The 24,624-nt window shown below is 39.1% G+C and overlaps 9 protein-coding genes across 16 annotated transcripts; 5 read left to right on the top strand and 4 right to left on the bottom strand.

Moving 5' to 3' along the window:
* Positions 1-109: 109 nt before the first annotated feature.
* LOC128262622 (cyclin-dependent kinase 2-interacting protein) lies at positions 110-1,087 on the top strand. The gene is made up of 3 exons (XM_052996992.1): positions 110-239; positions 294-740; positions 923-1,087. The coding sequence occupies exons 1-3, from the start codon at positions 167-169 to the stop codon at positions 1,054-1,056; spliced, it is 654 nt and encodes a 217-aa protein (XP_052852952.1). The 5' UTR covers positions 110-166; the 3' UTR covers positions 1,057-1,087.
* LOC128263572 (uncharacterized) lies at positions 1,084-2,555 on the bottom strand. The gene is given in 4 exon segments (XM_052998702.1): positions 1,084-1,374; positions 1,610-1,657; positions 1,659-2,339; positions 2,529-2,555. Coding segments are annotated over 4 exon segments (885 nt in total). The 3' UTR covers positions 1,084-1,245.
* Positions 2,556-2,678: 123 nt separating this feature from the next.
* LOC128262630 (uncharacterized) lies at positions 2,679-2,993 on the bottom strand. Its single transcript, XM_052997000.1, has one exon. It carries the CDS (start codon positions 2,991-2,993, stop codon positions 2,748-2,750), a length of 246 nt encoding a protein of 81 aa, XP_052852960.1. The 3' UTR covers positions 2,679-2,747.
* Positions 2,994-3,008: 15 nt separating this feature from the next.
* Positions 3,009-3,390, bottom strand: LOC128262629 (protein CEBPZOS). The gene is given in 3 exon segments (XM_052996999.1): positions 3,009-3,101; positions 3,103-3,143; positions 3,198-3,390. Coding segments are annotated over 3 exon segments (264 nt in total). The 5' UTR covers positions 3,328-3,390.
* A 117-nt stretch (positions 3,391-3,507) lies between these two features.
* LOC128262594 (GATOR complex protein MIOS) lies at positions 3,508-7,814 on the top strand. The gene is made up of 7 exons (XM_052996941.1): positions 3,508-3,743; positions 3,802-3,975; positions 4,033-4,284; positions 4,431-5,388; positions 5,641-6,196; positions 6,631-7,115; positions 7,504-7,814. The coding sequence occupies exons 1-7, from the start codon at positions 3,626-3,628 to the stop codon at positions 7,592-7,594; spliced, it is 2,634 nt and encodes an 877-aa protein (XP_052852901.1). The 5' UTR covers positions 3,508-3,625; the 3' UTR covers positions 7,595-7,814.
* Positions 7,815-8,085: 271 nt separating this feature from the next.
* On the top strand, positions 8,086-10,224 carry LOC128262612 (uncharacterized). Of its 2 annotated transcripts, none has more exons than XM_052996982.1 (2): positions 8,086-9,789; positions 9,852-10,224. In XM_052996982.1, exon 1 carries the CDS (start codon positions 8,363-8,365, stop codon positions 9,233-9,235), a length of 873 nt encoding a protein of 290 aa, XP_052852942.1. In that variant the 5' UTR covers positions 8,086-8,362; the 3' UTR covers positions 9,236-9,789; positions 9,852-10,224. The 2 variants fall into 2 exon arrangements, with proteins under 2 accessions (XP_052852942.1, XP_052852941.1); XM_052996981.1 differs by having other exon boundaries at positions 8,413-9,789.
* Positions 10,225-10,765: 541 nt separating this feature from the next.
* On the top strand, positions 10,766-12,970 carry LOC128262598 (uncharacterized). Of its 2 annotated transcripts, XM_052996948.1 has the most exons (3): positions 10,766-10,802; positions 10,977-12,482; positions 12,545-12,970. In XM_052996948.1, exons 2-3 carry the CDS (start codon positions 11,046-11,048, stop codon positions 12,905-12,907), a joined length of 1,800 nt encoding a protein of 599 aa, XP_052852908.1. In that variant the 5' UTR covers positions 10,766-10,802; positions 10,977-11,045; the 3' UTR covers positions 12,908-12,970. The 2 variants fall into 2 exon arrangements, with proteins under 2 accessions (XP_052852908.1, XP_052852907.1); XM_052996947.1 differs by lacking the exon at positions 10,766-10,802 and having other exon boundaries at positions 10,857-12,482.
* A 362-nt stretch (positions 12,971-13,332) lies between these two features.
* On the top strand, positions 13,333-23,485 carry LOC128262600 (tudor and KH domain-containing protein homolog). Of its 6 annotated transcripts, none has more exons than XM_052996952.1 (5): positions 13,333-13,561; positions 21,140-21,508; positions 21,601-22,425; positions 22,495-22,601; positions 22,660-23,485. In XM_052996952.1, exons 2-5 carry the CDS (start codon positions 21,207-21,209, stop codon positions 23,154-23,156), a joined length of 1,731 nt encoding a protein of 576 aa, XP_052852912.1. In that variant the 5' UTR covers positions 13,333-13,561; positions 21,140-21,206; the 3' UTR covers positions 23,157-23,485. The 6 variants fall into 6 exon arrangements, with proteins under 6 accessions (XP_052852912.1, XP_052852915.1, XP_052852910.1 ...); XM_052996950.1 differs by lacking the exon at positions 13,333-13,561 and adding an exon at positions 17,748-17,937; XM_052996951.1 differs by lacking the exon at positions 13,333-13,561 and adding an exon at positions 19,519-19,788.
* LOC128262627 (protein C10) lies at positions 23,450-24,530 on the bottom strand. Its single transcript, XM_052996996.1, has 2 exons — positions 24,082-24,530; positions 23,450-24,024 (listed from the first exon to the last, which is right to left on the bottom strand). Exons 1-2 carry the CDS (start codon positions 24,226-24,228, stop codon positions 23,821-23,823), a joined length of 351 nt encoding a protein of 116 aa, XP_052852956.1. The 5' UTR covers positions 24,229-24,530; the 3' UTR covers positions 23,450-23,820.
* Between the last annotated feature and the right edge of the window lie 94 nt (positions 24,531-24,624).

The following is a 24,624-nucleotide window of genomic DNA, read 5'->3' as shown; positions in this document are numbered from 1 at the left end:
GTTTACTTTATAATAAAATATTTATAAAATTTAACAAATCATAGTCCAGATACGATATTAAGTGCTGCACAATGTTTAAATTAAGTTAACAGATGCTTAACATTTATCTGCAAAGAAGGTGTGCACACACTGACTGAAGTAAACAACATTTCACGTTGTTTACAAAATGACCAAAGTAAATAAAACGCCGCAAAAAGTAAATGAAGCCAATTTAAATGCCTCGCTGACACCAATTCGTTGTAAGTTATCTTTAAATATAGGTGGTTATCATTAATTATATATATTGTGAGCAGATCTGGACAGCCCCCGCCTGCTATCGCCCACAAGTCATGATTCAAATTTGGCAACCTGCAAAACAAGGTTGGAGACTATAGTTAAGCAACTTCAGGACAATTACGCCAAATGGCAATTAGCCCAGCAGCGAGGCACGTCCATTTGCTATTCCATCGAGGCCAAGAAGACCAAGTGCCTGGAGAAGTCGCAGGACGAAGGAAGCACCTCATACCCGGATGATCTAATCCTGCCTTGCAACAAGTTGGCCATAATAGCCTCGATATTCGGGGATATAGCCAATAATGCAAAGGAACTTCTTAGACAACTCAGTGCTATATGTAAGTTGCCAGGCACTGCAGCGGATACAATATTCTACAGGTCTTGGAAATTGCCACAATTTGTGGCTTTTACCAAAGAACTAGCCGAAAGATATGAACAAGAGTCGTTGGTCAAAAAGGAAGTGGCAGGTAATAATGCATAATATGTAACAATTATTTCAAACATTATAATTTTCTCAAAAGTTTTTCATTAACATTTCTAAATGGTTTTGTTGGAAAAACATAATCAAATCAATGACAAAGTTTATTTTTATATTAGTTATAATTTCTTATGTAAAATTTGCCTATACCACTCATTTATTTTATTGTAGAAAACATTGCCCACTCGACTGAAAGAAGCCAGCTAATCGCGTACACAACTTTGTGGGAGTTTCCCCAGAACGTCGATTCCTATGTCCACTTGGGATTTCTTCTCCTCGCCGAAGAAATTAATTTAAAGCAATAAGAAATAAACAAATTTAGAAATTGTTAATACAGTTCATGTTTTTTCTTAATTGTTGGGCAGTAAAACTTCAATACAGTTTGAGATTTTGTGAAAGCTTAACCAAAAAATATGTAAATTCTAACAGCTTTGTGCGTAAATACTATAAGAAAATGGGAATGCAGCTATTAAATGCATCGTTATGGTTTTGTTTTAAGTCTGGACAGAAATCCTTTCCAGTCGGGGAACACTGTGGAACTTAGTCCACCACCAAAACCAGGCACACGAGAATCCCACCGCCAATGTGGTGAAGTACACTAAGGAGGCCAGGCTGAATTTTTTCTGTAAGAGTAAAAATTGCGAAATATTAATTAAATTAAGATATTTCATTGAGAAATACGATTTTTCATATTTGATACTTTACATATTAAATTAAGTTTTATACCAACTTGGAACAGTTTTGCCAGTTCGTTTGTTAACATGTTAAATTTAATATGAATTCAGACCAGCCAAAATTGGTATTATTTTAGTATAATAATATTCTATAAAATACTCATAATTCAAATGTAATATTTACCTTCTTGTTGCTCTCTTGGTCCTGGTTATCCATATCCTCCTGTTTCCTGACTACTCTGGGCATTGGCTTCGATTTTCCTAGAGTCCTTGGCTATCTCATCCGTGATTAGCTTAACGCTCTTCAGGGTTTCCAGGGCGAAGCAGCTGGCATAGCGTTTATCGCCCACGACGACATCCTCCGGCGTGGAGACCTGCAGCTTGTAGTTGGTAACCGCCAATGAGGCTCGCAAGGACATAAAGTGACTGCCGGCGTTGCCCAGGATCTGATTGTTATAGCCCTTGGCCTCCGGTTGATTGCGGAGGTACTCGTAGCTGGGATCCTGATTGGGCATCTTATCGAACATCTCCAGAAGCTGCTTGCGTTGTTGCGGAGACTTGAATCCAAAGAGTTTCAAATCCTCGTCGGTTAGGGATGCCAAATCCCTGTAGCTGATGTCCTCGGCAATCAGTTTGTCCACACAACTGCTGGCGTAGTCCGATTCCACGGTGGTGGAGCTAAGTAGTCCATTGAGGATCTCCCGCTCGCGTCGCGTATCCTTGCGCGCCTTTTGGTGAACCCAAGGACGTCGCTCGTTGCCCAGAAAAGCCTCATCCAACTCCTGCTGATGGGTGCGCGTGTGGAAGTCCTTCTTTGCGTCGAACTGCATTGCCGGCGGCATTTTGGCCATGCCCACCAAAGGTACATCCCCCGCGGACATGCTGCAAGTCTTTGTTTCCTTTATCTCTACCACCTATGGCAAATAATAAACAATTTAAATGCAATTGCGCTAAGTTAAGATCTGCTTGGTCATCCGGCGTTACACAGCACTGTTAATGTGGGTGGTCAATATGCTTAACAGAAAATGTTAGAGCTTAACAGAAAATATTAGAGTTTAACAGAAAATGTTAGAGCTTAACAGAAAATGTTGAGCGTTTTATACAGGAAAAGTGTAATGTAATGTAATCATCTGAAAGTTTTTGAATTCCTAAAGGTACTGATACAAATATTTAGATAATTATATTACCTGTAAAACCTATAAAGTTTGGCTCCCTAAGTCACCCTGCTCAACAGTGTGTAATTAAAATTCGACTTTGTTTTAAATGCTTAACATTTATATTTTAAGATATAACAAATTGGTAAATTGTAATTGAAAAAGCCTTTAGCTTTCCTTTTTGTCCACCGATGTTCTGTAGACTGGAGTACTTGTGGTGGCCGCCTCCTGCAGCTTCTTCATAAACAGTGCCTTCCTCTGGTCATCTGCACTTAGTGCTTTTGAACTCGCACCGGAGGCCTTTATGCGTTCTATTTTATCGGCATTCGGTTCGGTTAGCAGCATTAAGCCATAGCCCATGCCACCAAAGCCAATTAGCCATAATACGGACTTAAAATATGGATTACTGAGCATCTTTGAATGGGGTTTCTAATCGCTTTTCTTTAGGGCGCTCCAATAACTCGCATCCGACTGTCGAACTGTCGAATCGCCTACAATTTCACCGATTTTATAGTAATAATCCTAGTACAAAGGGATAGTTCTCGTGGATGTGCTGGCGGAACTCTGAAAAAGGATTATTGTTTACTTATTCAGATACTTATATAAATATCCTCGCACCTCGATTTGTGTTCATGCGATAATAAACACCGTAGCTGGCCGCAAAACAAACTGCCTCCAGTACAAACAAGGTCTTGGCACTTCCCTTGATGAATTTCCACAGGGCGGGCTTCGGTGTTTTGGGTAGCATTATAAAAATAGAAGTTACAAATTATTAAACACGTTTGCTTTCTAAAATAAAAAAACAAAATCGGCTTACTTAGGTTATCGAGATGGGCCAATGTTGGGTAACATTGGTATGTTACAGCTGTTATCGAGAGAGGGCCGTGTTGGAAAAGCGAACAAAACAGCTGTTCAACCGGTTGCTTCTTCTTCTTCTAGCAGTGCCAGTGTTTATCTGACGTTTTTGTTTTTGCAAACTGATAACGCGACGCAATTGAAGTCTATAGTGAAAATTAGTTTTTCATATAGATGGAAAAGCGGCCACGATGAGCGGCAACACACACGGACTCAGCTGGTTTCCGCATTTTCCCGACAAATTCGTATCGTGGGGCCAGGAAATCCATTTATACGAGGTGCGCCGCAAGGATGATCACAGCCAGAAAAGTGAGTTATCCTTGGGTATATCAGATTTTATGTACCCTAATTAATCGACTTTTTCCAGGTCGCCTGCCTTACATATCCGTGAACTACCTCGCCAACGAATCGCGATACCAATATGCCCGGTGCGTGGCCGCCTCTTATCACAGTGACCAGCCCATAATTGCAGTGGGTCTGGCCGATGGCAAAATCGGTATATGCAATTTTCGGGACACCTACGACAGCAGCTGGGAGTACAGTATGTGGTATCTACTCCTTAATGTTAACCCTAACTAAAGTGTATCTTATTTTCTAGCCCCCCGGCAGCAGCGCATGTGCACCTGCCTCGCTTGGAACGAACTGGATGCCAATATACTGGCCATTGGACACGATCGCCATCGGAACGACACCTGCATCACCATCTGGGACATCGAACGAGGTGTTCCCAAGGAGACTGCCAACTTCTTTGGCGTCGGCGAGTCGGCCAACTCGATTTGCTGGGATCGCAACCATCGCACGGTCATTGCGGGCATGAGCCAAAAGATGATCAAGCTATTCGATCTGAGACGTGAGTCGGTTTAAAGAGTTAATATAGATATATATGGATAACACTTATCAGTTGCAAATGTGTTTAATAATATATTTTTTTTTCTTAGTTCTAAGCTTTATAAACATTAACTTAAGTATAACCTTCTCATATAAATTCTATTGCAGAAAGCAACGCCACCTGCCAGAGCATTCAAACGAAGACAGTGCAGGGACTTTCGGTGTCGCCCAATGGAAACTATCTTTGCAGCTATGTGGACTCTGTGATCACGCTCTGGGATCCGCGGAACATCAAGAGTCCGCTCAGGCAGATCCAGTCCTCGAAGAATCATCTGCAGATCGCCTGGTGCCCCACTAGGACTAGCCTTCTCTCCTCCCTGCAAAGAGATTCCTCCTACATCACCCTCTATGACATTCGGAGTGTGGATAATGAGAATTCCGGAGAGATTTACCATGTGAAACGACAGATTAGTCCCTTTCCGGCTAGATATCAGCACAGTGGAAAGTTTGCCTTCGTCAATTGCCTGTCGTGGCATTCGAGAGATTTCGAGAGGGCTCTAATTTTGGCAGATGCAGTGAATATCCTCGATTTCCGATTGCCTGCCACTTTGCATACGGCTCATAGTAATCGCCGAAAGTTGCCACTTCTGATGCAGCGTCCACTTTACACACCCGCATCACCAACTTCCACCACAGCTGCCACGCCCACTCAGCAGCACCAGCAGCACCAGTCGCAGCAGCAGCCCACGAGCAGCTGCAGCACAAATAGTGGGAGTTTCCTGGACTTCAGCAGTCCCAGTGGTTCCCCCTTAAATGTGGACTTACTAGAACCTGAACTCTTTGAACTTGATCTGGTGGATGAGACACGTCAGAGGGCACTGGAGGATTATGGCATTAGGCCGGATAACAAACGATTTGCTGAGCTCCATTTAACCCCATATCTGCGAAATGTCTGGTCCACCCTAAACAATGTCTACTGCGAGGATCGTTTGACAGGCTTGAAGGCCACTTTGGGCATAAATTTGGGACACACCTCAGAGGCCTTGATGGCCAGCTCTCGCATCGAATCTCAGGTGCTCCAATGGCCAGAGGGCATCAATAACTCTAACAAGTTGATATGCTACAGGTAAGTTTCAAACTTACTTTATTGTTTATGTCCAAATTATTTATATTTTTGGTGCATATTTTAGAGATATTCTAAATACCTAAACTATCTTAAAATACCTCCTTTAAAAATCAAGTTGCAAGAGATCAAGAACTGCCTAGTGTGCTAACTTAAAGGGCATTTTTTCTTGATTTAGTTCACTACAATTATTCAATAAAATGTATTATTATTAATTAGCATATATATTATTATTGATCTGAAATCCCTTTTAAGGAGCGAGCAACGCGACCTGGCTCTTCAACTCTGTGGCTGGGCTTTCGAGCAGGAGCTGGAACGCTTTATCGACCAGTTGTATGCCAACAAGGAGTACAGCCGGGCGGCCATGATCTGCGTGTTCCACCTGAAGATCTTCCACGCCTGCAACATTCTTTCCTCGGCGGCGGACAACATGAGAGATCCCAGCATGTACCGGATCACGGTGATTGCCTTGTCCAGCTTCAATGCCGATCGGTGCAGTTCCACGTGGCGAAATCAGAGATCCAGCGCCAATATGCAGATACACGATCCACATTTAAGGGCCGTTTTCTCCTTTTTAACCATGGAAAAGGATAATTTTGATGCAGTTCTTAAGGAAGAGGGCGTTTTACTGTCAGATCGCGTGGCCTTCGCCTGCAAATATCTGTCGGAGACGAAGCTGGCCGATTATGTAACGCAGCAAATTCAAGCGGCCATAGATGGCGGTGATCTGAATGGCTTGCTGCTCACTGGTGAGTCGCTGGACGGGATCAACATACTGCAGTCCTACATGGACACCAGCTTCGATGTGCAGGTGAGTTGGTTTTACAAAAGTAACTTAAAATATGTTTACATTAGGGTGGTCAAAAAAAAAAACAAAAACATGTATTCGAAAACCAAAAAATTGTATTTTAAGTTCTAGGCAATGGTTTTTATAAAAATTACTCATTCGAAACGTAAGCCAGCTCGAATTTTGTAAAAAGAAAATTACTTCCATTTCAAACGTTGACATTGCTTAGATAGTATTGAAAATATTAAGAACAACAAATAAAATTTAGTTTACGCCACCTTGATGAAAATAATTTGTTTATTAAAGCCAATGCGCATTTTTCAAAGAAATTTTTTCCACCTTAAGTTTTGATGCATTTAACATTTCCATACAACATTTCATACCATTCCATACAAATTTGGACCACCCTTAGATACAAAGAGAATATATGCTTAATTTTTAAATTTATTGTTTTTAAGACGGTAGCCCTGGTGGCCATTAACTATTTTCGGCAAGAGCACTTTGCGGACAAGCGCATCCAGTACTGGATTGCTAGCTACCTGGATCATCTGAACAGCTGGGGTCTGTGGGAGAAGCGTGCCGAGCTGGACATCAAGATCGAGGGCATTCGCCCCTCTTCGCGCAGTTCGCGCACCGTCTTCCTGTCCTGCAACTTTTGCGGCAAGTCCGTATCGAATGCCCTGTTGGATGAGCCACGTCCACGTAGCACCACCACCAGCACCAATCGACTCTCCTCCTGTCCCAGCTGCCGGAAGCCCCTGCCCCGCTGCTCGCTCTGCCTGATGCACATGGGCACCATGGTGAACATGAGCAACGGCGAGTCACCGAACACGGCGACCTCCGAGGTGCCCGGCTGGCAGACGAAGCCCTTCTCAAAGTGGTTCTCCTGGTGCCAGACATGTCGCCACGGCGGACACACCGAGCACATCATGCAGTGGTTCAAGTAAGTAAAAGAATCTAATAACACACATCGAACTTTTTAAAATTTACACGAAGCATTTATTCTTTGCCATGATAATTGTGTCGCTCCTGAGTAAAAGAAAATCTTCGATTTTAAAAGTTTTCATAAGGATATTTAATCGGAATTCTGGCAGCAGTAAAAAAGTTATTTTTTCTTAATAAATACTACTAATACAGGAAATCGAAATAAATATTCTTATAAATACTCATTAAATCGAAATTAGAAAATTCGAAGCAGTGTGGATTTCTAGTAAAATTGAAATTGTTTCATAAGCAAAGTTCAAATGGTTCGTAGAATTTGTTGGCTACATGTGTACCTGTGTAATTTTAATTTTTTTGTTTAAATTGTAACCCGTTTTTTCGTCCAACAGACAAAACTCAGAGTGTCCCGTGTCGTCGTGCAACTGTCGCTGCTTCGACATGGACGGCACCAAGCCGAATACTTTAAGAGACATTTCCTAGCTGGCCGGAGGACTCATCCATGGCCCCGCCCCCTGCACGCCCATGCCATATGCATTAAGTTGTTGATTTGTTCCAAAAAGCGCGCGCCTTAAACAAACTCAGAAGTGTTCATTGTACTTAGACAAGGGATGTGCCCGTAGAATTAGTGTTTATGACCTACCAGCTTTTAGCTGCTCAATTGCATTTTATACTTACATTCAAATAAAGGACTATAAAGATTCGCCCTTTCTCTTGTAGGTAAGCGATAATCAAAAGAATATTATATGTACTTCATAATTTGTTTTTTTTTTTAATATATTTTGCATAGCTTCTGTTTGCTTTTTAGCCAAAAAATATTTTCGGGTTCACATTGGAAAAGATAAGAGATGATTGCAATCAAATTTGAGAATTTGTTTCTTCACGATTCTTTTTAAATTACTTAATTAAATTAAGCTTTCTGGTAGCAACAATAGACTCAAAAAATCTACTGCCAATCAGTTATGCATCGGAAATGAACCCGAGGACAAGAACAATTTTGTTTTACATGTACTTTATTTCGAAAAGCTCTTCTACGCATTGTTATATGCTGAAATAAAACAATTATCGGTTTCATGCTGGAACAGATAACAGCATCAACATGTTTTTTTTTGAGACTCGTAAAATGCTTGTGAAATTAAATGTATTTTTTTGTTGTTTTGTTTCTGTACGACCTTTTTCTAGCAACGACAATGGATTCAAAAGTTCTGCTGCTGAACGAATAGCGAATAGCTCATTAGTTTGCTGTCGGACATGGATCGGAGATCAAGAACCATTTTGTGGCTCGGGTATTTGCTCCTACTTGGAGTATTTGCAGAGGCTGGAAAGAAGCCATTGTTCTTCAATCAAAATGCACAAGTGATGGACCGAATGTTGCGCCGAATGAACGAGACAGCCAATCCTTGTCTGAATTTCAGAAACTATGTTAATGGCAGGTCTGACGACGATGATTATTCGTCGATGTATGGGAATATGAATCGCAAGTTCCATGTTTTGTTCGAGCATCTTAAGAATCAAGCCCACGAGTCGGGCAGTGTGGAAGAATTGGTAAGCAAATTGCACAACGCCTGCCAATCCGACGAAAAGGAGAACAAGAAGGCGAACTATTTGGAGTTGGTTCAGCCGGACACCAATCTCTCCTGGCCCCAAAATACGCCTGATGGCAGCCAGTGGCCCCAGGAGCGCTTCCAGTGGCTAGTGACCCTCGCCCGATTGCGTCGCTATGGCTTGGATGATGTTCTCCTAAAGATGAGCCTCGAAGTGGACCTCGAGGATCGCAGCAAGTACACGGTGGTGATCCAAAACCCTAGTCCCGCTGGACCTATATATGCTAAGGATTTGCTTGAAATGGGATTCAACAGGAGTAAAGCTAACTTCTTAAGTGAAGATTTGAGAAAACTGGCAAGAACTTTAAATAATCAAAATGAGTATACAACCCTTAAGAAGCGTTTTACTCTTCAGGAGCTGGAAAGTCAGCATGGAGTTTTCCTTAAAAAATATCTCGAGATTGTTTTTGAACGCCATTTTTCACCGAGCTTCCAGTTGCAGATTGTTGGTGTGGACTATTTAGTTAAGCTCAATCAACTGATAAGCAGCTACAATAAGGAGACTGTGGCCGTCTTTTGATGAAACAGTTCACCGATTTCATGAGTTTAAAAGAAACAGCAGATATGCCTTTCCGGTGCGATGTGATCGTAAGAAGCACAATGGAGTTTGCCACCAATCTGTTGTATGAAGAACAAGTGCTGAGTGCGAAGGAACTTGGGGAGTATCGATCCCAGGTTACAAAATTGGTTGAAGCGATCATCAAGCCCATTAAAAAGAGAGTGGAAGCAAATCGACTTGGCTTACCATCTCCCAAGATATCGGCTGCCAGGCAGCTTCTTAGCGAGATTTCCACAAATGTGGGAAATATGCCAAATGATAAGGATCACCGACTATTTGTAACAGATTACTACGCGGATCTTGACTTGGAGAGCGATGACGACTTCAAAATCATTCACTTGAAGATGTGGCAGCTTAACACTCGTCGTGAGTTGGAGAAACTTGGCAATCCAGTGCCGGCAGATCCAACCCGTTTTATATATTTAATTGGTGCTGTTAATCTCAACACAATTGTATTTTCCTACCCCATTTTGTCCAAACCTTTCTTAATGACTCGTGCCCACGACGTTTTCAAGGTAATTTACAGTTTTTCAAATGAGTTTTCAAAGTCTTTTATAAACACCTTTTTGTATTTCAGTTCAGCCAACTTGGCAGTCTTGTCGCTCAGTCACTTATTAGGGTCTTGGCTTCTTCGAGCCCTGACAATTGCTTTGTTAATGCGGTAAAGACATTGGATGATCTGGATATATTTGTTAAAGAGCAAGCAGACTGCAACACTAAAATTTCCGACTACCACGCATACCCAGTGGTCCTCAATCTGGTCCATGAAGCTTACTTCTCCCCGGAATCTGGGTTTGACCAATCGCAGCCCGCCTTCACCAACATGTCCGTGAAACAGCTTTTCTATGTGCATGCGGCGCAGACCGTCGCAGGAAACTTTCATATAGCTAAGATACCCGACTTTGCCGAGGTCTTTAATTGTTCAAGTTCTTCGTAAAATACAATTTATAATAAAAAACATTTTTTTAAGTTATTCCAAAAAAAATGCAAAGAACAAATATCTGTTGACTATGAAAAAGTATAGTAATATTTTTTCTTTTTCAGAACAAAAATTAACTGAGGTATAATGTCTTACAAGTGAAAATCAAATTAGCCAAAAACACCTTTTAACGAGCAAGAAAGTGGTGACGACGGGACACCTCCGTTCTGGCCATCGATCTGATGGCCTGGGCATGGAAAATCCTCGCCCTATCCGCAGGGCATGCAGTACTTCATCTCCTGGGATGGCATATGCCTGATTCGCCGGATAGTGCGCAAGTATAACTGGAAGGATGTCAACCTTTTGGGTCATTCGCTGGGCGGAGGTCTGACCTTCATGTACGCGGCCAGTTTTCCTTTGGAGGTGAAGAAGCTGATCAACATCGATATTGCTGGGCCCACAGTTCGGGGAACTCAGAGGATGGCGATTCTTTTTAAATTACTTAATTAAATTAAGCTTTCTGGTAGCAACAATAGACTCAAAAAATCTACTGCCAATCAGTTATGCGTCGGAAATGAACCCGAGGACAAGAACAATTTTGTTTTACATGTACTTTATTTCGAAAAGCTCTTCTACGCATTGTTATATGCTGAAATAAAACAATTATCGGTTTCATGCTGGAACAGATAACAGCATCAACATGTTTTTTTTTGAGACTCGTAAAATGCTTGTGAAATTAAATGTATTTTTTTGTTGTTTTGTTTCTGTACGACCTTTTTCTAGCAACGACAATGGATTCAAAAGTTCTGCTGCTGAACGAATAGCGAATAGCTCATTAGTTTGCTGTCGGACATGGATCGGAGATCAAGAACCATTTTGTGGCTCGGGTATTTGCTCCTACTTGGAGTATTTGCAGAGGCTGGAAAGAAGCCTTTGCTCATCAATCCAAATGAACTAGTGATGGACCGAATGTTGCGCCAAATGAACGAGACAGCCAATCCTTGTCTGGATTTCAAAAACTATGCTAACGGCAGGTTTTACACCTCTGAAGGTTGGTCGATATTTGACGATAAGAATCGCAAGTACCATGCTTTGTTCGAGCATCTTAAGAATCGAGCCCATGAGTCAGGCAGTGTGGAAGAATTGGTAAGCAAAATGTACAACGCCTGCCAATCCGACGAAAAGGGGAACAAGAAGGCGAACTATTTGGAGTTGGTTCAGCCGGACACCAATCTCTCCTGGCCCCAAAGTACGCCTGATGGCAGCCAGTGGCCCGAGGAGCGCTTTCAGTGGCTAGTGACCCTCGCCCGATTGCGTCGCTATGGAATGGAAGATGTTTTCCTAAAGATGAGCCTCCAAGTGGACCTCGAGGATCGCAGCAAGTACACGGTGGTGATCCAAAAACCTATTTTGGTTAGAATTATATTTGCCGAGGAGTGGTTGCTTGAAATGGGATTTAACAGGAGTAAAGCTAACTTCTTAAGTGAAGATTTGGAAAAACTCGCCAGTACTTTAAATGATCAGAATGAGAATAGAACGCTTAGGAAGCGTTCTACTCTTCAGGAGCTGGAAAGTCAGCATGGAATTTTCCTAAAAAAATATCTCGAGATCGTTTTTGATCGCCATTTTTCACCGAGCTTCCAGTTGCAGATTGTTGGTGTGGACTATTTAGTTAAGCTCAATCAACTGATAAGCAGCTACAATAAGGAGACTGTGGCCGTCTTTCTGATGAAACAGTTCACCGATTTCATGAGTTTAAAAGGAACAGAAGATGCAGATTATCATTACCGGTGCGATGGGATCGTAGCAAGCGCAATGGAGTTTGCCACCAATCTGTTGTATGAAGAACAAGTCCTGAGTGCGAATGAACTTGGGGAGTACCATTCCCAGGTTCCAAAATTGGTTGAAGCGATCATCAAGCCAATTAGAAAGAGAGTGGAAGCGAATCGACTTGGCTTACCATTTCCCAAGATATCGGCTGCCAAGCAGATTCTTAGCGAGATTTCCACAAATGTGGGAAATATGCCAAATGATAAGGATCACCGCCGTTATGTAACAGATTACTACGCGGATCTTGACTTGGAGAGCGATGACGACTTCACCATCATTCACTTGAAGATGTGCCAGCTTAACACTCGTCGTGAGTTGGAGAAACTGGACAATCCAGTGTCGGCAGATCCGACCCCTTTAAAAGAAATAATTGGTGTAGTTAATCTCAACACAATTGTATTTTCCTACGCCGTTTTGTCCGAACCTTTCTTTATAGTTCGTGCGCACGACGTTTTCAAGGTAAATTAAAGTTTTCCAAATGAGTTTTGAAAGTCATTTATAAACAACTTTTTGTATTTCAGTTCAGCCTACTTGGCGGTCTTGTCGCTTACTCACTTATTAGTGTCTTGGCTTCTTCGGACCCTGACAATTGCTTTTTTAAAGCGGTAAAGACATTGGATGATCTGGATATATATGGGGAAATGCAAGTAGACTGCAACACTGAAATTACTAACTACCAGAAACTTTACCACGTGATCCTCAATCTGGTCCATGAAGCTTACTTCTCCCCGGGATCTGGGTTTGATCAATCGCAGCCCACCTTCACCAACATGTCCGTGAAACAGCTTTTCTATGTGCATGCGGAGCAGTACAACGCAAGAAACATTTTTCTGACTAAGTCCCGCGATTTTGTTGAGGTCTTTAATTGTTCAAGTTCCTCGTAAAATACAATTTATATTAAAAAACATTTTTTAAAGTTATACAAAATAAAACGTATAGAACAAATATTTGATCACTTTTAAAAAAGTATATGAATATTTATATTAATATTTTTTTTTTTTCAGAACAAAAATAAACTGAGGGATAATGTCTTACAATCAAAATTAAATCAAGCAAAAACACCTTTTTACGATCACAAAATATAAAAAAAAAAATAATTATAAAACTTGGTCGTAAAGAGTCTAAATTTGTTTAAATTTATAAGATTCTTTTGCTAAATACTAAAAAAACTATAAGTTATATTAATTATACGAGATATTGTCGTCGATGCTTTAAATTTGAAAATAATAACCGTTACCATTTTATGTTTCACAACACTTACCGATTTGAATATTTTTATGGTATATTTAAAAAGTTTATTTTTAAAAACCGGTTACGGTCACACCACTTCGCACGTTTTTATGCGGCATTATTATTTTTGTTGCTTTCTGACGTAAATTGCAATTGTTAAGACCCCGAAAATAGTGCTTCCAATCCTTATAGGCTTAACTGAATGGTTAATAAGTGACAAAGTGACAAGATAAACCAAATATATATAGGCAAACAATTGTGAATGGAAAGAACCAAAAGACAGCCCCGAAACAAAATAGATTTAGTGGGTAAGTAAGAAGGGGGGTGGGGTTGGAATTTTGGGGGCTTTTACTATTTACTACTTTGACTATCAGTTAAGTGCTTTATTTCGAAAATATTGGGATAAGCTATTCCTTGACCTTTTCAACTTTTTAGTGTCTACATCTGAGACTTCCGATTTATCAGACTCCCCCCAAAACTGGTTTTCCATTAAGAACTCCCAAGTTTCAAGTCTGAAGCGCATACAAATTTAAAATGCAAATATTTGTGTGTAGTCGAGTTATGGCTCTACAAGTTATTTATATTTTTGTACCAAAGATCAAAGAAGGTCTCCAAATAGTTTTGGTGGATTATTAAATACCTTAAAGTGACGTCGCTTTTTCTTGTTGATCTGGCTTTATTTAGCCATCGAGACAATAAATACGTGTGCGAAAAAAAAAATTTGAAACTTTGCCAACTAAAATTCGACGCATCTTCGAAAAACGAAATCGTACAATTGTTAGCTCTATTTTTGAATGGTTTTCGCCAACGGATATAGAGCATAAGAAATACTATTAAAGAAATACGCTTAAAATTAAATAAGAATTTGCCTTAAGCAAGCTTTAATTGTTATTATTATTTCAGCTACTTTTTTCCATTCAGAAATCGGTTATTAATCAAGTGGGAGAACCCAAACACAACTTAAACGAAAAGAAACGGTTTATTATGTCACTCCACTAAATTTAGCACTCTGCGCACTACGCTCTTTTGGCTCTCTTTAAGCTTTCTACACTGTGAAAAAATACAGTTGATATTAGCAACGTTTTCATTTAAAATAGTCAAGATTTATTTTAAATTCGTTTAAAATAATCGTAATTTTAAAACAAAGGAAGTGGAGCTAGTTTTTTCAGCTACCTAATAAAATTTATTTGTATGGAAAATGAGTTTTTGGGTCTGCGCATTGAGTTCAAAAAAATCACTCATACGACCTGTTGCATTTCGTGTCGTATGAGTAATTTTTTCGAAAATTTTAAGAACGTTGCGCGGTGCCTTAAATTTAAAATAACATGTCTTGCATTCAAATACATTAATTTCACACCAAAGTCTACAAAATCCTAATGTGCATTTGTTTAAGAAAAATTCATTATATCCTGAAAATAGGTTATTTTGTTTTAATAGAATCTACAAATTATTCGATTGCTCTTAAGTTGGTGTATGAAAAGAACCAATTCTCTTTATCCTTAAGTTGTTAGAAAAGAAATTTATTTGTTTAAACCGATCTAAAAATATTCCTGGTTTTTATAAAATTCCCAAATTAAAATTCCCATAAATTAATTTCACTGTGTTAATGTTTTCTCGTTGTGTATGTTCTTTTTGCATTTCATTAGACATATGGCCGCTGGCTAATTTACGCGTTTGTTTGCATTTCATTATTTGTCTTTATGCCAGTACTGTTGTTAATTACCAGTTCCCCACAATTCACAATTCGCTATTTGCAAATCAACCGGCAAAAGTAAACAACAGAGAGGTACAGAGAGTTATTTAAAAAGAGCTCTATATAGCTCGTAAAACAGCTGTGGATTCTCTCGTAATTGCAACAATAGACTCAAAAAATCTACTGCCAATCAGTTATGCGTCGGAAATGAACCCGAGGACAAGAACAATTTTGTTTTACATGTACTTTATTTCGAAAAGCTCTTCTACGCATTGTTATATGCTGAAATAAAACAATTATCGGTTTCATGCTGGAACAGATAACAGCATCAACATGTTTTTTTTTGAGACTCGTAAAATGCTTGTGAAATTAAATGTATTTTTTTGTTGTTTTGTTTCTGTACGACCTTTTTCTAGCAACGACAATGGATTCAAAAGTTCTGCTGCTGAACGAATAGCGAATAGCTCATTAGTTTGCTGTCGGACATGGATCGGAGATCAAGAACCATTTTGTGGCTCGGGTATTTGCTCCTACTTGGAGTATTTGCAGAGGCTGGAAAGAAGCCTTTGCTCATCAATCCAAATGAACTAGTGATGGACCGAATGTTGCGCCAAATGAACGAGACAGCCAATCCTTGTCTGGATTTCAAAACTATGCTAACGGCAGGTTTTACACCTCTGAAGGTTGGTCGATATTTGACGATAAGAATCGCAAGTACCATGCTTTGTTCGAGCATCTTAAGAATCGAGCCCATGAGTCAGGCAGTGTGGAAGAATTGGTAAGCAAAATGTACAACGCCTGCCAATCCGACGAAAAGGGGAACAAGAAGGCGAACTATTTGGAGTTGGTTCAGCCGGACACCAATCTCTCCTGGCCCCAAAGTACGCCTGATGGCAGCCAGTGGCCCGAGGAGCGCTTTCAGTGGCTAGTGACCCTCGCCCGATTGCGTCGCTATGGAATGGAAGATGTTTTCCTAAAGATGAGCCTCCAAGTGGACCTCGAGGATCGCAGCAAGTACACGGTGGTGATCCAAAAACCTATTTTGGTTAGAATTATATTTGCCGAGGAGTGGTTGCTTGAAATGGGATTTAACAGGAGTAAAGCTAACTTCTTAAGAGAAGATTTGGAAAAACTCGCCAGTACTTTAAATGATCAGAATGAGAATAGAACGCTTAGGAAGCGTTCTACTCTTCAGGAGCTGGAAAGTCAGCATGGAATTTTCCTAAAAAAATATCTCGAGATCGTTTTTGATCGCCATTTTTCACCGAGCTTCCAATTGCAGATTGTTGGTGTGGACTATTTAGTTAAGCTCAATCAACTGATAAGCAGCTACAATAAGGAGACATGTGGCCGTCTTTCTGATGAAACAGTTCACCGATTTCATGAGTTTAAAAGGAACAGAAGATGCAGATTATCATTACCGGTGCGATGGGATCGTAGCAAGCGCAATGGAGTTTGCCACCAATCTGTTGTATGAAGAACAAGTCCTGAGTGCGAATGAACTTGGGGAGTACCATTCCCAGGTTCCAAAATTGGTTGAAGCGATCATCAAGCCAATTAGAAAGAGAGTGGAAGCGAATCGACTTGGCTTACCATTTCCCAAGATATCGGCTGCCAAGCAGATTCTTAGCGAGATTTCCACAAATGTGGGAAATATGCCAAATGATAAGGATCACCGCCGTTATGTAACAGATTACTACGCGGATCTTGACTTGGAGAGCGATGACGACTTCACCATCATTCACTTGAAGATGTGCCAGCTTAACACTCGTCGTGAGTTGGAGAAACTGGACAATCCAGTGTCGGCAGATCCGACCCCTTTAAAAGAAATAATTGGTGTAGTTAATCTCAACACAATTGTATTTTCCTACGCCGTTTTGTCCGAACCTTTCTTTATAGTTCGTGCGCACGACGTTTTCAAGGTAAATTAAAGTTTTCCAAATGAGTTTTGAAAGTCATTTATAAACAACTTTTTGTATTTCAGTTCAGCCTACTTGGCGGTCTTGTCGCTGACTCACTTATTAGTGTCTTGGCTTCTTCGGACCCTGACAATTGCTTTTTTAAAGCGGTAAAGACATTGGATGATCTGGATATATATGGGGAAATGCAAGTAGACTGCAACACTGAAATTACTAACTACCAGAAACTTTACCACGTGATCCTCAATCTGGTCCATGAAGCTTACTTCTCCCCGGGATCTGGGTTTGATCAATCGCAGCCCACCTTCACCAACATGTCCGTGAAACAGCTTTTCTATGTGCATGCGGAGCAGTACAACGCAAGAAACATTTTTCTGACTAAGTCCCGCGATTTTGTTGAGGTCTTTAATTGTTCAAGTTCCTCGTAAAATACAATTTATATTAAAAAACATTTTTTAAAGTTATACAAAATAAAACGTATAGAACAAATATTTGATCACTTTTAAAAAAGTATATGAATATTTATATTAATATTTTTTTTTTTCAGAACAAAAATAAACTGAGGGATAATGTCTTACAATCAAAATTAAATCAAGCAAAAACACCTTTTTACGATCACAAAATATAAAAAAAAAATAATTATAAAACTTGGTCGTAAAGAGTCTAAATTTGTTTAAATTTATAAGATTCTTTTGCTAAATACTAAAAAAACTATAAGTTATATTAATTATACGAGATATTGTCGTCGATGCTTTCAATTTGAAAACAACAACCGTTACTATTTTATGTTTCACAACACTTACCGATTTGAATATTTTTATAGTATTTTAAAAAGTTTATTTTTAAAAACCGGTTACGGTCACACCGCTTCGCACGTTTTTATGCGGCATTATTGTTTTTTGTTGCTTTCTGAAATTGCAATTGTAAAACCCCGAAAATAGTGCTTCCAATCGTTAGGCTTAACTGAATGGTTAATAAGTGACAAAGTGACAAGATAAACAAATAGATATAAGCAAACAATTGTGAATGGAAAGAACCAAAAGACAGCCCCGAAACAAAATAGATATAGTGGGTAAGTAAGAAGAAGGTTGGTGGTGGAATTTTGGGGGCTGGGAAATATAGCATGTGAGTAGCACTCACTTTTACTATCAGTTAAGTGCTTTATTTCGAAAATATTGGGATAAGCTATTCCTTGACCTTTTCAACTTTTTATTGTCTACATCTGAGACTTCTGTTTTATCGGACAGCCCCCAAAACTGGTTTTCCATTAAGAACTCCCAAGTTTCAAGTCTGAAGCGCATACAAATTTAAAATGCAAATATTTGTGTGTAGTCGAGTTATGGCTCTACAAGTTTATTTATATTTTGTACCAAAGATCAAAGAAGGTCTCCAAATAGTTTTGGTGGATTATTAAATACCTTAAAGTGACGTCGCTTTTTCTTGTTGATCTGGCTTTATTTAGCCATCGAGACAATAAATACGTGTGCGAAAAAAAAATTTGAAACTTTGCCAACTAAAATTCGACGCATCTTCGAAAAACGAAATCGTACAATTGTTAGCTCTATTTTTGAATGGTTTTCGCCAACGGATATAGAGCATAAGAAATACTATTAAAGAAATACGCTTAAAATTAAATAAGAATTTGCCTTAAGCAAGCTTTAATTGTTATTATTATTTCAGCTACTTTTTTCCATTCAGAAATCGGTTATTAATCAAGTGGGAGAACCCAAACACAACTTAAACGAAAAGAAACGGTTTATTATGTCACTCCACTAAATTTAGCACTCTGCGCACTACGCTCTTTTGGCTCTCTTTAAGCTTTCTACACTGTGAAAAAATACAGTTGATATTAGCAACGTTTTCATTTAAAATAGTCAAGATTTATTTTAAATTCGTTTAAAATAATCGTAATTTTAAAACAAAGGAAGTGGAGCTAGTTTTTTCAGCTACCTAATAAAATTTATTTGTATGGAAAATGAGTTTTTGGGTCTGCGCATTGAGTTCAAAAAATCACTCATACGACCTGTTGCATTTCGTGTCGTATGAGTAATTTTTTCGAAAATTTTAAGAACGTTGCGCGGTGCCTTAAATTTAAAATAACATGTCTTGCATTCAAATACATTAATTTCACACCAAAGTCTACAAAATCCTAATGTGCATTTGTTTAAGAAAAATTCATTATATCCTGAAAATAGGTTATTTTGTTTTAATAGAATCTACAAATTATTCGATTGCTCTTAAGTTGGTGTATGAAAAGAACCAATTCTCTTTATCCTTAAGTTGTTAGAAAAAGAAATTTATTTGTTTAAACCGATCTAAAAATATTCCTGGTTTTTATAAAATTCCCAAATTAAAATTCCCATAAATTAATGTCACTGTGTTAATGTTTTCTCGTTGTGTATGTTCTTTTTGCATTTCATTAGACATATGGCCGCTGGCTAATTTACGCGTTTGTTTGCATTTCATTATTTGTCTTTATGCCAGTACTGTTGTTAATTACCAGTTCCCCACAATTCACAATTCGCTATTTGCAAATCAACCGGCAAAAGTAAACAACAGAGAGGTACAGAGAGTTATTTAAAAAGAGCTCTATATAGCTCGTAAAACAGCTGTGGATTCTCTCGTAATTGCTTGGTCGACTGTTTCCATAAGTTTTTCTCAGTTTGGCCTGAAATGTAGAAGCGAAATCAAGCTCCTCACGCGAGAGTTTAACATTATTTTCTTTCGCCTATAAAATATAGTTTACGATTTGTACGATTTTACGAACGGCAACCGATACAGGAAATTGTGAAATGCAAACATCGATTGGCTTTGAAATAAAACGCTTGATTGAGTTTAAGCGTTTTCTTTCTTGCAATCAAACTAAAGCCCAAGCTTACTGTGAAAACTTTAATTAAACAATCGACAAATATTCACGATCAAGGTCAGCGCCAAAAATTAATTTCACTCGTTTATATTGTTTGTGTTGTTTGGTTGTTTATACATGACCAAAAATAATTGGGACTCGTTTTTATCAGTTAGAGATAAATGCATTCAAAGTTTAAACCGGTATTGATAACACCGATGAGCGCATAAACCCGTTTAACTTGTCCAAGAACCAGTGCAAATCTCGGAAATATTGTGATTTATTGAGGCTCAACAAGTAGTATAATAGATACAAAGATGGTATATGCAAAAATAATGCCGAACAGTGGGATAAGAAAATAATTGGTTTATTTAAATTTTGCATTACAATACAAATATTACTATGGATATAATTTCAGTATTCAAATAAAAAAATAATCATTGTATTTATACAAATATCAATCTGTTTTGGTGATGCAATATCTTTTAAGTTAACTGGAATAATTAAAAGTGAATTCATTTGGCCGAATACTTTATGACTTTCGGCATTTTCTGATCTCGACAAGTCATGAAATTTCCTTCAAAACAATTAATTAAATTAAATTAAATTATTTATTTGTTCTGTTGCAAAATTGCTTTAATCGGCACAAAAATTCGCAGTTTTTAAATGGCGCTAAATATGCATGACAATGCATTAAATCGCTGTAAGTTCGCTGAATTATGTGGCCCAGTGTGAGCAAATAACGTCACTTGTCTATTAATTCCGTGCACTGTTTACCTACAAAATTTCAGTTATGAAGTCATTGTTGAGTTGTGTGCCAAATTTCAGTTGCTTGCTGTCTTCGGTTATTTGTTAAAATTATTATTTCGCGAGTGGTGATGGGATTACATAAGAAAAGGGGTAGTGTACATCGATATAAAATACCCCTAGACTTTTATTGATTCTATTAGACGACATTAAAGTCAGTACAAGTCGCCTGGACATCAAGTGGTCTTAAATATGTTCTATTTTTATGCTCCCAAGCACACGAAATGTCATTAACATATTAAAGAGACCTTCACAAAAGTCTGAATGCCTTTTATTTATTTTTAATTTGTTTTATAAGGTAACATGTCAATTATTATTCTTTATTATTATATACTTTTGGTTTGTGGGCTGTGTTTGGTTTAAACACCTATTTGAATTTCTTATTTTAGTGTTAATAATATATATTTAAAAACTATACAGTTTAATAAAGTAAAAGGTTGTTATTTTTCAAATTTCCTACAAATTTAAACACTGCCAAATTACTTTTCCAAAATCTAAATAAAATTATATGAATTATAATAAAATATTTTTTTTTAATTTTGAGATAACAATGCTAAATGAACTAAATTATATGAACATAAAATTTTTTATTAATCTATATTTACTTCTTATCCTATTTCAGTTTAAAGTAAACCTTTAAAAACCCAGCCGTACGCCCCCACCCACTCACAAACACACAATTCACCAAAATGTTGCGTAACACGCCTTTCGGTGCCACGCCCACCTACAAATTACTGCTGGGACTTGGACTCTGCTCCCTTGGGGGCGCCATGCTGTATGCGTACTTTAAGACTCGAGACGACGAGGAGGAAACGGACTCAAATGACAGGCGGCAGCAGATTTCTGGGCAGGAGGCCCCGGAACAGAAGCCCCAAAAAGAAGTGTGCCTCAAAATCATCGTGGACAACGAACATGTGCCCCTAATAATGGGACGCGGTGGTTCCAATATCAAATTGATTGAAGAAAAGACCCAGGCCAAGATAAGATTACGGTAATTGGATTTGAATTTTATCGACCACATGGAATTTGTACGATTTCCTAACTTTATTAATAAATACAAATACAAATACACTTTTCATGCAGAGACAAAGACAATGGGCACAAATTCTGCGACATTAGCGGCCTACCCGATGCCGTGAAAGCAGCTCGAGTCCTGCTGATCAAGGAGATCGAGCGGGCACCTATGGTTAAGTTGGAACTGCAAGTTCCCCAGAGGTTGGCCAGCAAGCTTAATGGCCGTGGCGGCGAACTCATCCAGGAGATCCGGAGCAGTTCGCTGGCCAAGCTGAATATCGATCCAAATGGCCGCAATGGCAAGGCCAAGATCACAATTGTCGGCAACCAAAAGCAGGTGAACATAGCCCGGAAATTGCTGGACGATCAGATAGAGGAGGATGAGGAACTACTGCGATCCATGGAGGAAGTGGAGCAGCGTCGCGAACCCCGTCGATCGCCCACCAACAGCATTGCCTCATCCAGTTTGTACTCCTCGCAGACATCCTTGAGTTCGCACACCCAACCGCGGGACAAACTGATGGCGGCCAAGGGCGAGGGCAAACCCATGGAGGTGTACGTCTCAGCCGTGGCCTCACCCACCAAATTCTGGGTGCAGCTAATAGGACCGCAGTCCAAGAAACTAGACAACATGGTCCAGGAGATGACCAGCTACTATAGCAGTGCCGAGAATAGGGCGAAACATGTGCTAACTGCTCCTTATGTGGGTCAAATTGTGGCCGCCGTCTTCAAGTTCGATGAGAAGTGGTATCGCGCCGAGATCGTGGACATAATGCCCAATCAGTATAATCCCAAGGAGCAGGTAATTGATCTGTACTTTGTGGACTATGGGGATAGTGAGTACATCTCTCCAGCGGATATTTGTGAACTGCGCACCGATTTCCTCACACTTAGGTGAGTAATTCTACGGAGTTAATACATAAAGATAAAGGATCTAATAAAATACCCTTTTAATTCTTTTAGATTCCAAGCTGTTGAATGCTTCTTGGCCAATGTAAAGTCCACCATTCAGACTGAACCCATAACTTGGCCCAAGTCCTCCATTGCAAAGTTTGAGGATCTAACAGAGGGTATGATTTTAGTAACAGGCTGAAGATAATTTTATAATTGAAAACTAACCAATTTTAGTGGCCCACTGGAGGAAGCTGATTGCCCGAGTAGTGACCTACAAGGAACGTCCAAAATCCACCACTGCTGTGAATTCCGCCGCCAAGGAGGGCACACCTCTGCCCGGAGTGGAACTTTTTGATCCTGCCGATAATGCCGAACTAAATATTGGGGATCTGATGATCACACAGGGCTTTGCCTTGCCCTTGGACGATTCGTATCCATTGCGATCGCGTTCATCGACACCCTCAACTAACAGCGACTCGACAATTGAGGAGCTATGCGTCAGCAATCCAGTGACTCCTCTCACGCCCCATTCGCCCATGTCGATGTCCATCGATGTGGACAGCATTACGCAGGCGGAAGATGAACATCTCGCCCAGCAGCTGCAACATCTGCAGCACAAACTCAATGGAAACAATATAGGAACTACTAATGCAATTAAACTGACAGCGACAGACCTCGAAAATGGTAATAACAACGATGTCAGCACCACAAATGGCAGCGGCACGCTTTAGGAATCCACATTGTTACTAGTTATCCTCGCCTTATTGTTAATAATATTAAGGCTGGATGAGCCACTCACTTCTTGACATGTACATAAAAGTATAGCTCTTAAGAAACTTATTATATAAGTACAAATGAAAACTGTTTAATTTATCGCCGTGACTGATCGACATATCCTAGATCCTAAAAGCTGACGATGGACCGACCGGCACAGAACCTTAATTGTTTATAGCAAGCTTTGCCATGTTACTTATTGTTAGCAAGAACAAGAAAAACATTTGTACATCCACAAAAATCACAAAAATTTAGCGAAAGAAATGCATTTTATAAGAACATCAAACTTAAGTCTATTATATGGGCCTGTTTCGGGTTAAAAGTAATAAGAGGTCTTTCGAGTTTTTTTTTTTTTTAATGCATACCGTGTGTTTAAATACCATACCATTATATTTAAATAATGAAAAAATGTGTTTTCTTTTTGTAATTATATTCCTAATTGTGTAAATAATTTACATATATGTAAGTAAACAAGATTTTTTATAATGAATTTAGTATAAAATTAAAAAACAATATAAAGAAAAAGCTAATAGTAAAGTCTTTTAAGCTATTACAGTAAAGTTATTGTAGGCCCCGAAACAGGCCAGAGTTGCAGTCTTGTTTTCGGGATTTACCTCCCGCTTAGATTAGGATATCGTTTGTGGTATTTATAGCTATGGGTGGCAAGTAAATAGCTCGGATCTGACTGCGCAGGCGTGCAATTTCCATGTCGTCGCGTTCCATTTCCCGAATGAGTTGCGAGAACTGAACTAATCCTTCGCGGTTTCCGGGAAAACCATGACCCTTGATGACCTCCAATTGAAGCTGCATCACCAAGGGAAACACCTACATTGAGAATCATTAATTATAATAGAACTTTATTGTTATTAAACGAATATTTACGTGCTGCATCATCAGAATCATTTCTTTTCCAGCTGATGCCTTTGCTTCAGAGAGTTTCTTTGAGTTTTCCGGCTGGTTTACACATCGTATAATGTCCATAAGTATTTGTTTGGCACTCTCATTGTTAAAATTGGTCAGATAAGACATTATAAACGTTTAAATGGCAGTGTTTATGTCCAATTTAACCAAGTAATCTACCAATAGCAGTTTTTGTTTTGTCTTTTTGTTAGAGATGAGTCATGCAACAGTACCGATAGCGATAGTTGGATAGGTGATAAGCATCGAGTGAAATACTCAAACATTTGAAAACAATTAAATTGTTTCAAAATTATTTACAATTACAAATTGAAATGTACTGCTGTTCATTTCAATAGAAGGTTTCAAACTTTTAATCATGTAGTTTTTCCACTGTCATCGATATCTGCTGGAATATCGATTGCCCATTTTCGTTACTGCCCCAAAAAAACAGATGTAAAGTTCTAAGAAACAAAAGTATTATAGTAAAATAGGTAAAAATTAAACACAACTATTAAAAGTCATTAA

Source organism: Drosophila gunungcola, unplaced genomic scaffold (assembly GCF_025200985.1).
Source record: "Drosophila gunungcola strain Sukarami unplaced genomic scaffold, Dgunungcola_SK_2 000001F, whole genome shotgun sequence".
In the NCBI taxonomy this organism is placed as follows: domain Eukaryota; kingdom Metazoa; phylum Arthropoda; class Insecta; order Diptera; family Drosophilidae; genus Drosophila; species Drosophila gunungcola.
Note: the sequence above shows the minus strand (reverse complement) of the source record. Positions and strands in the feature narration are given on the sequence as shown.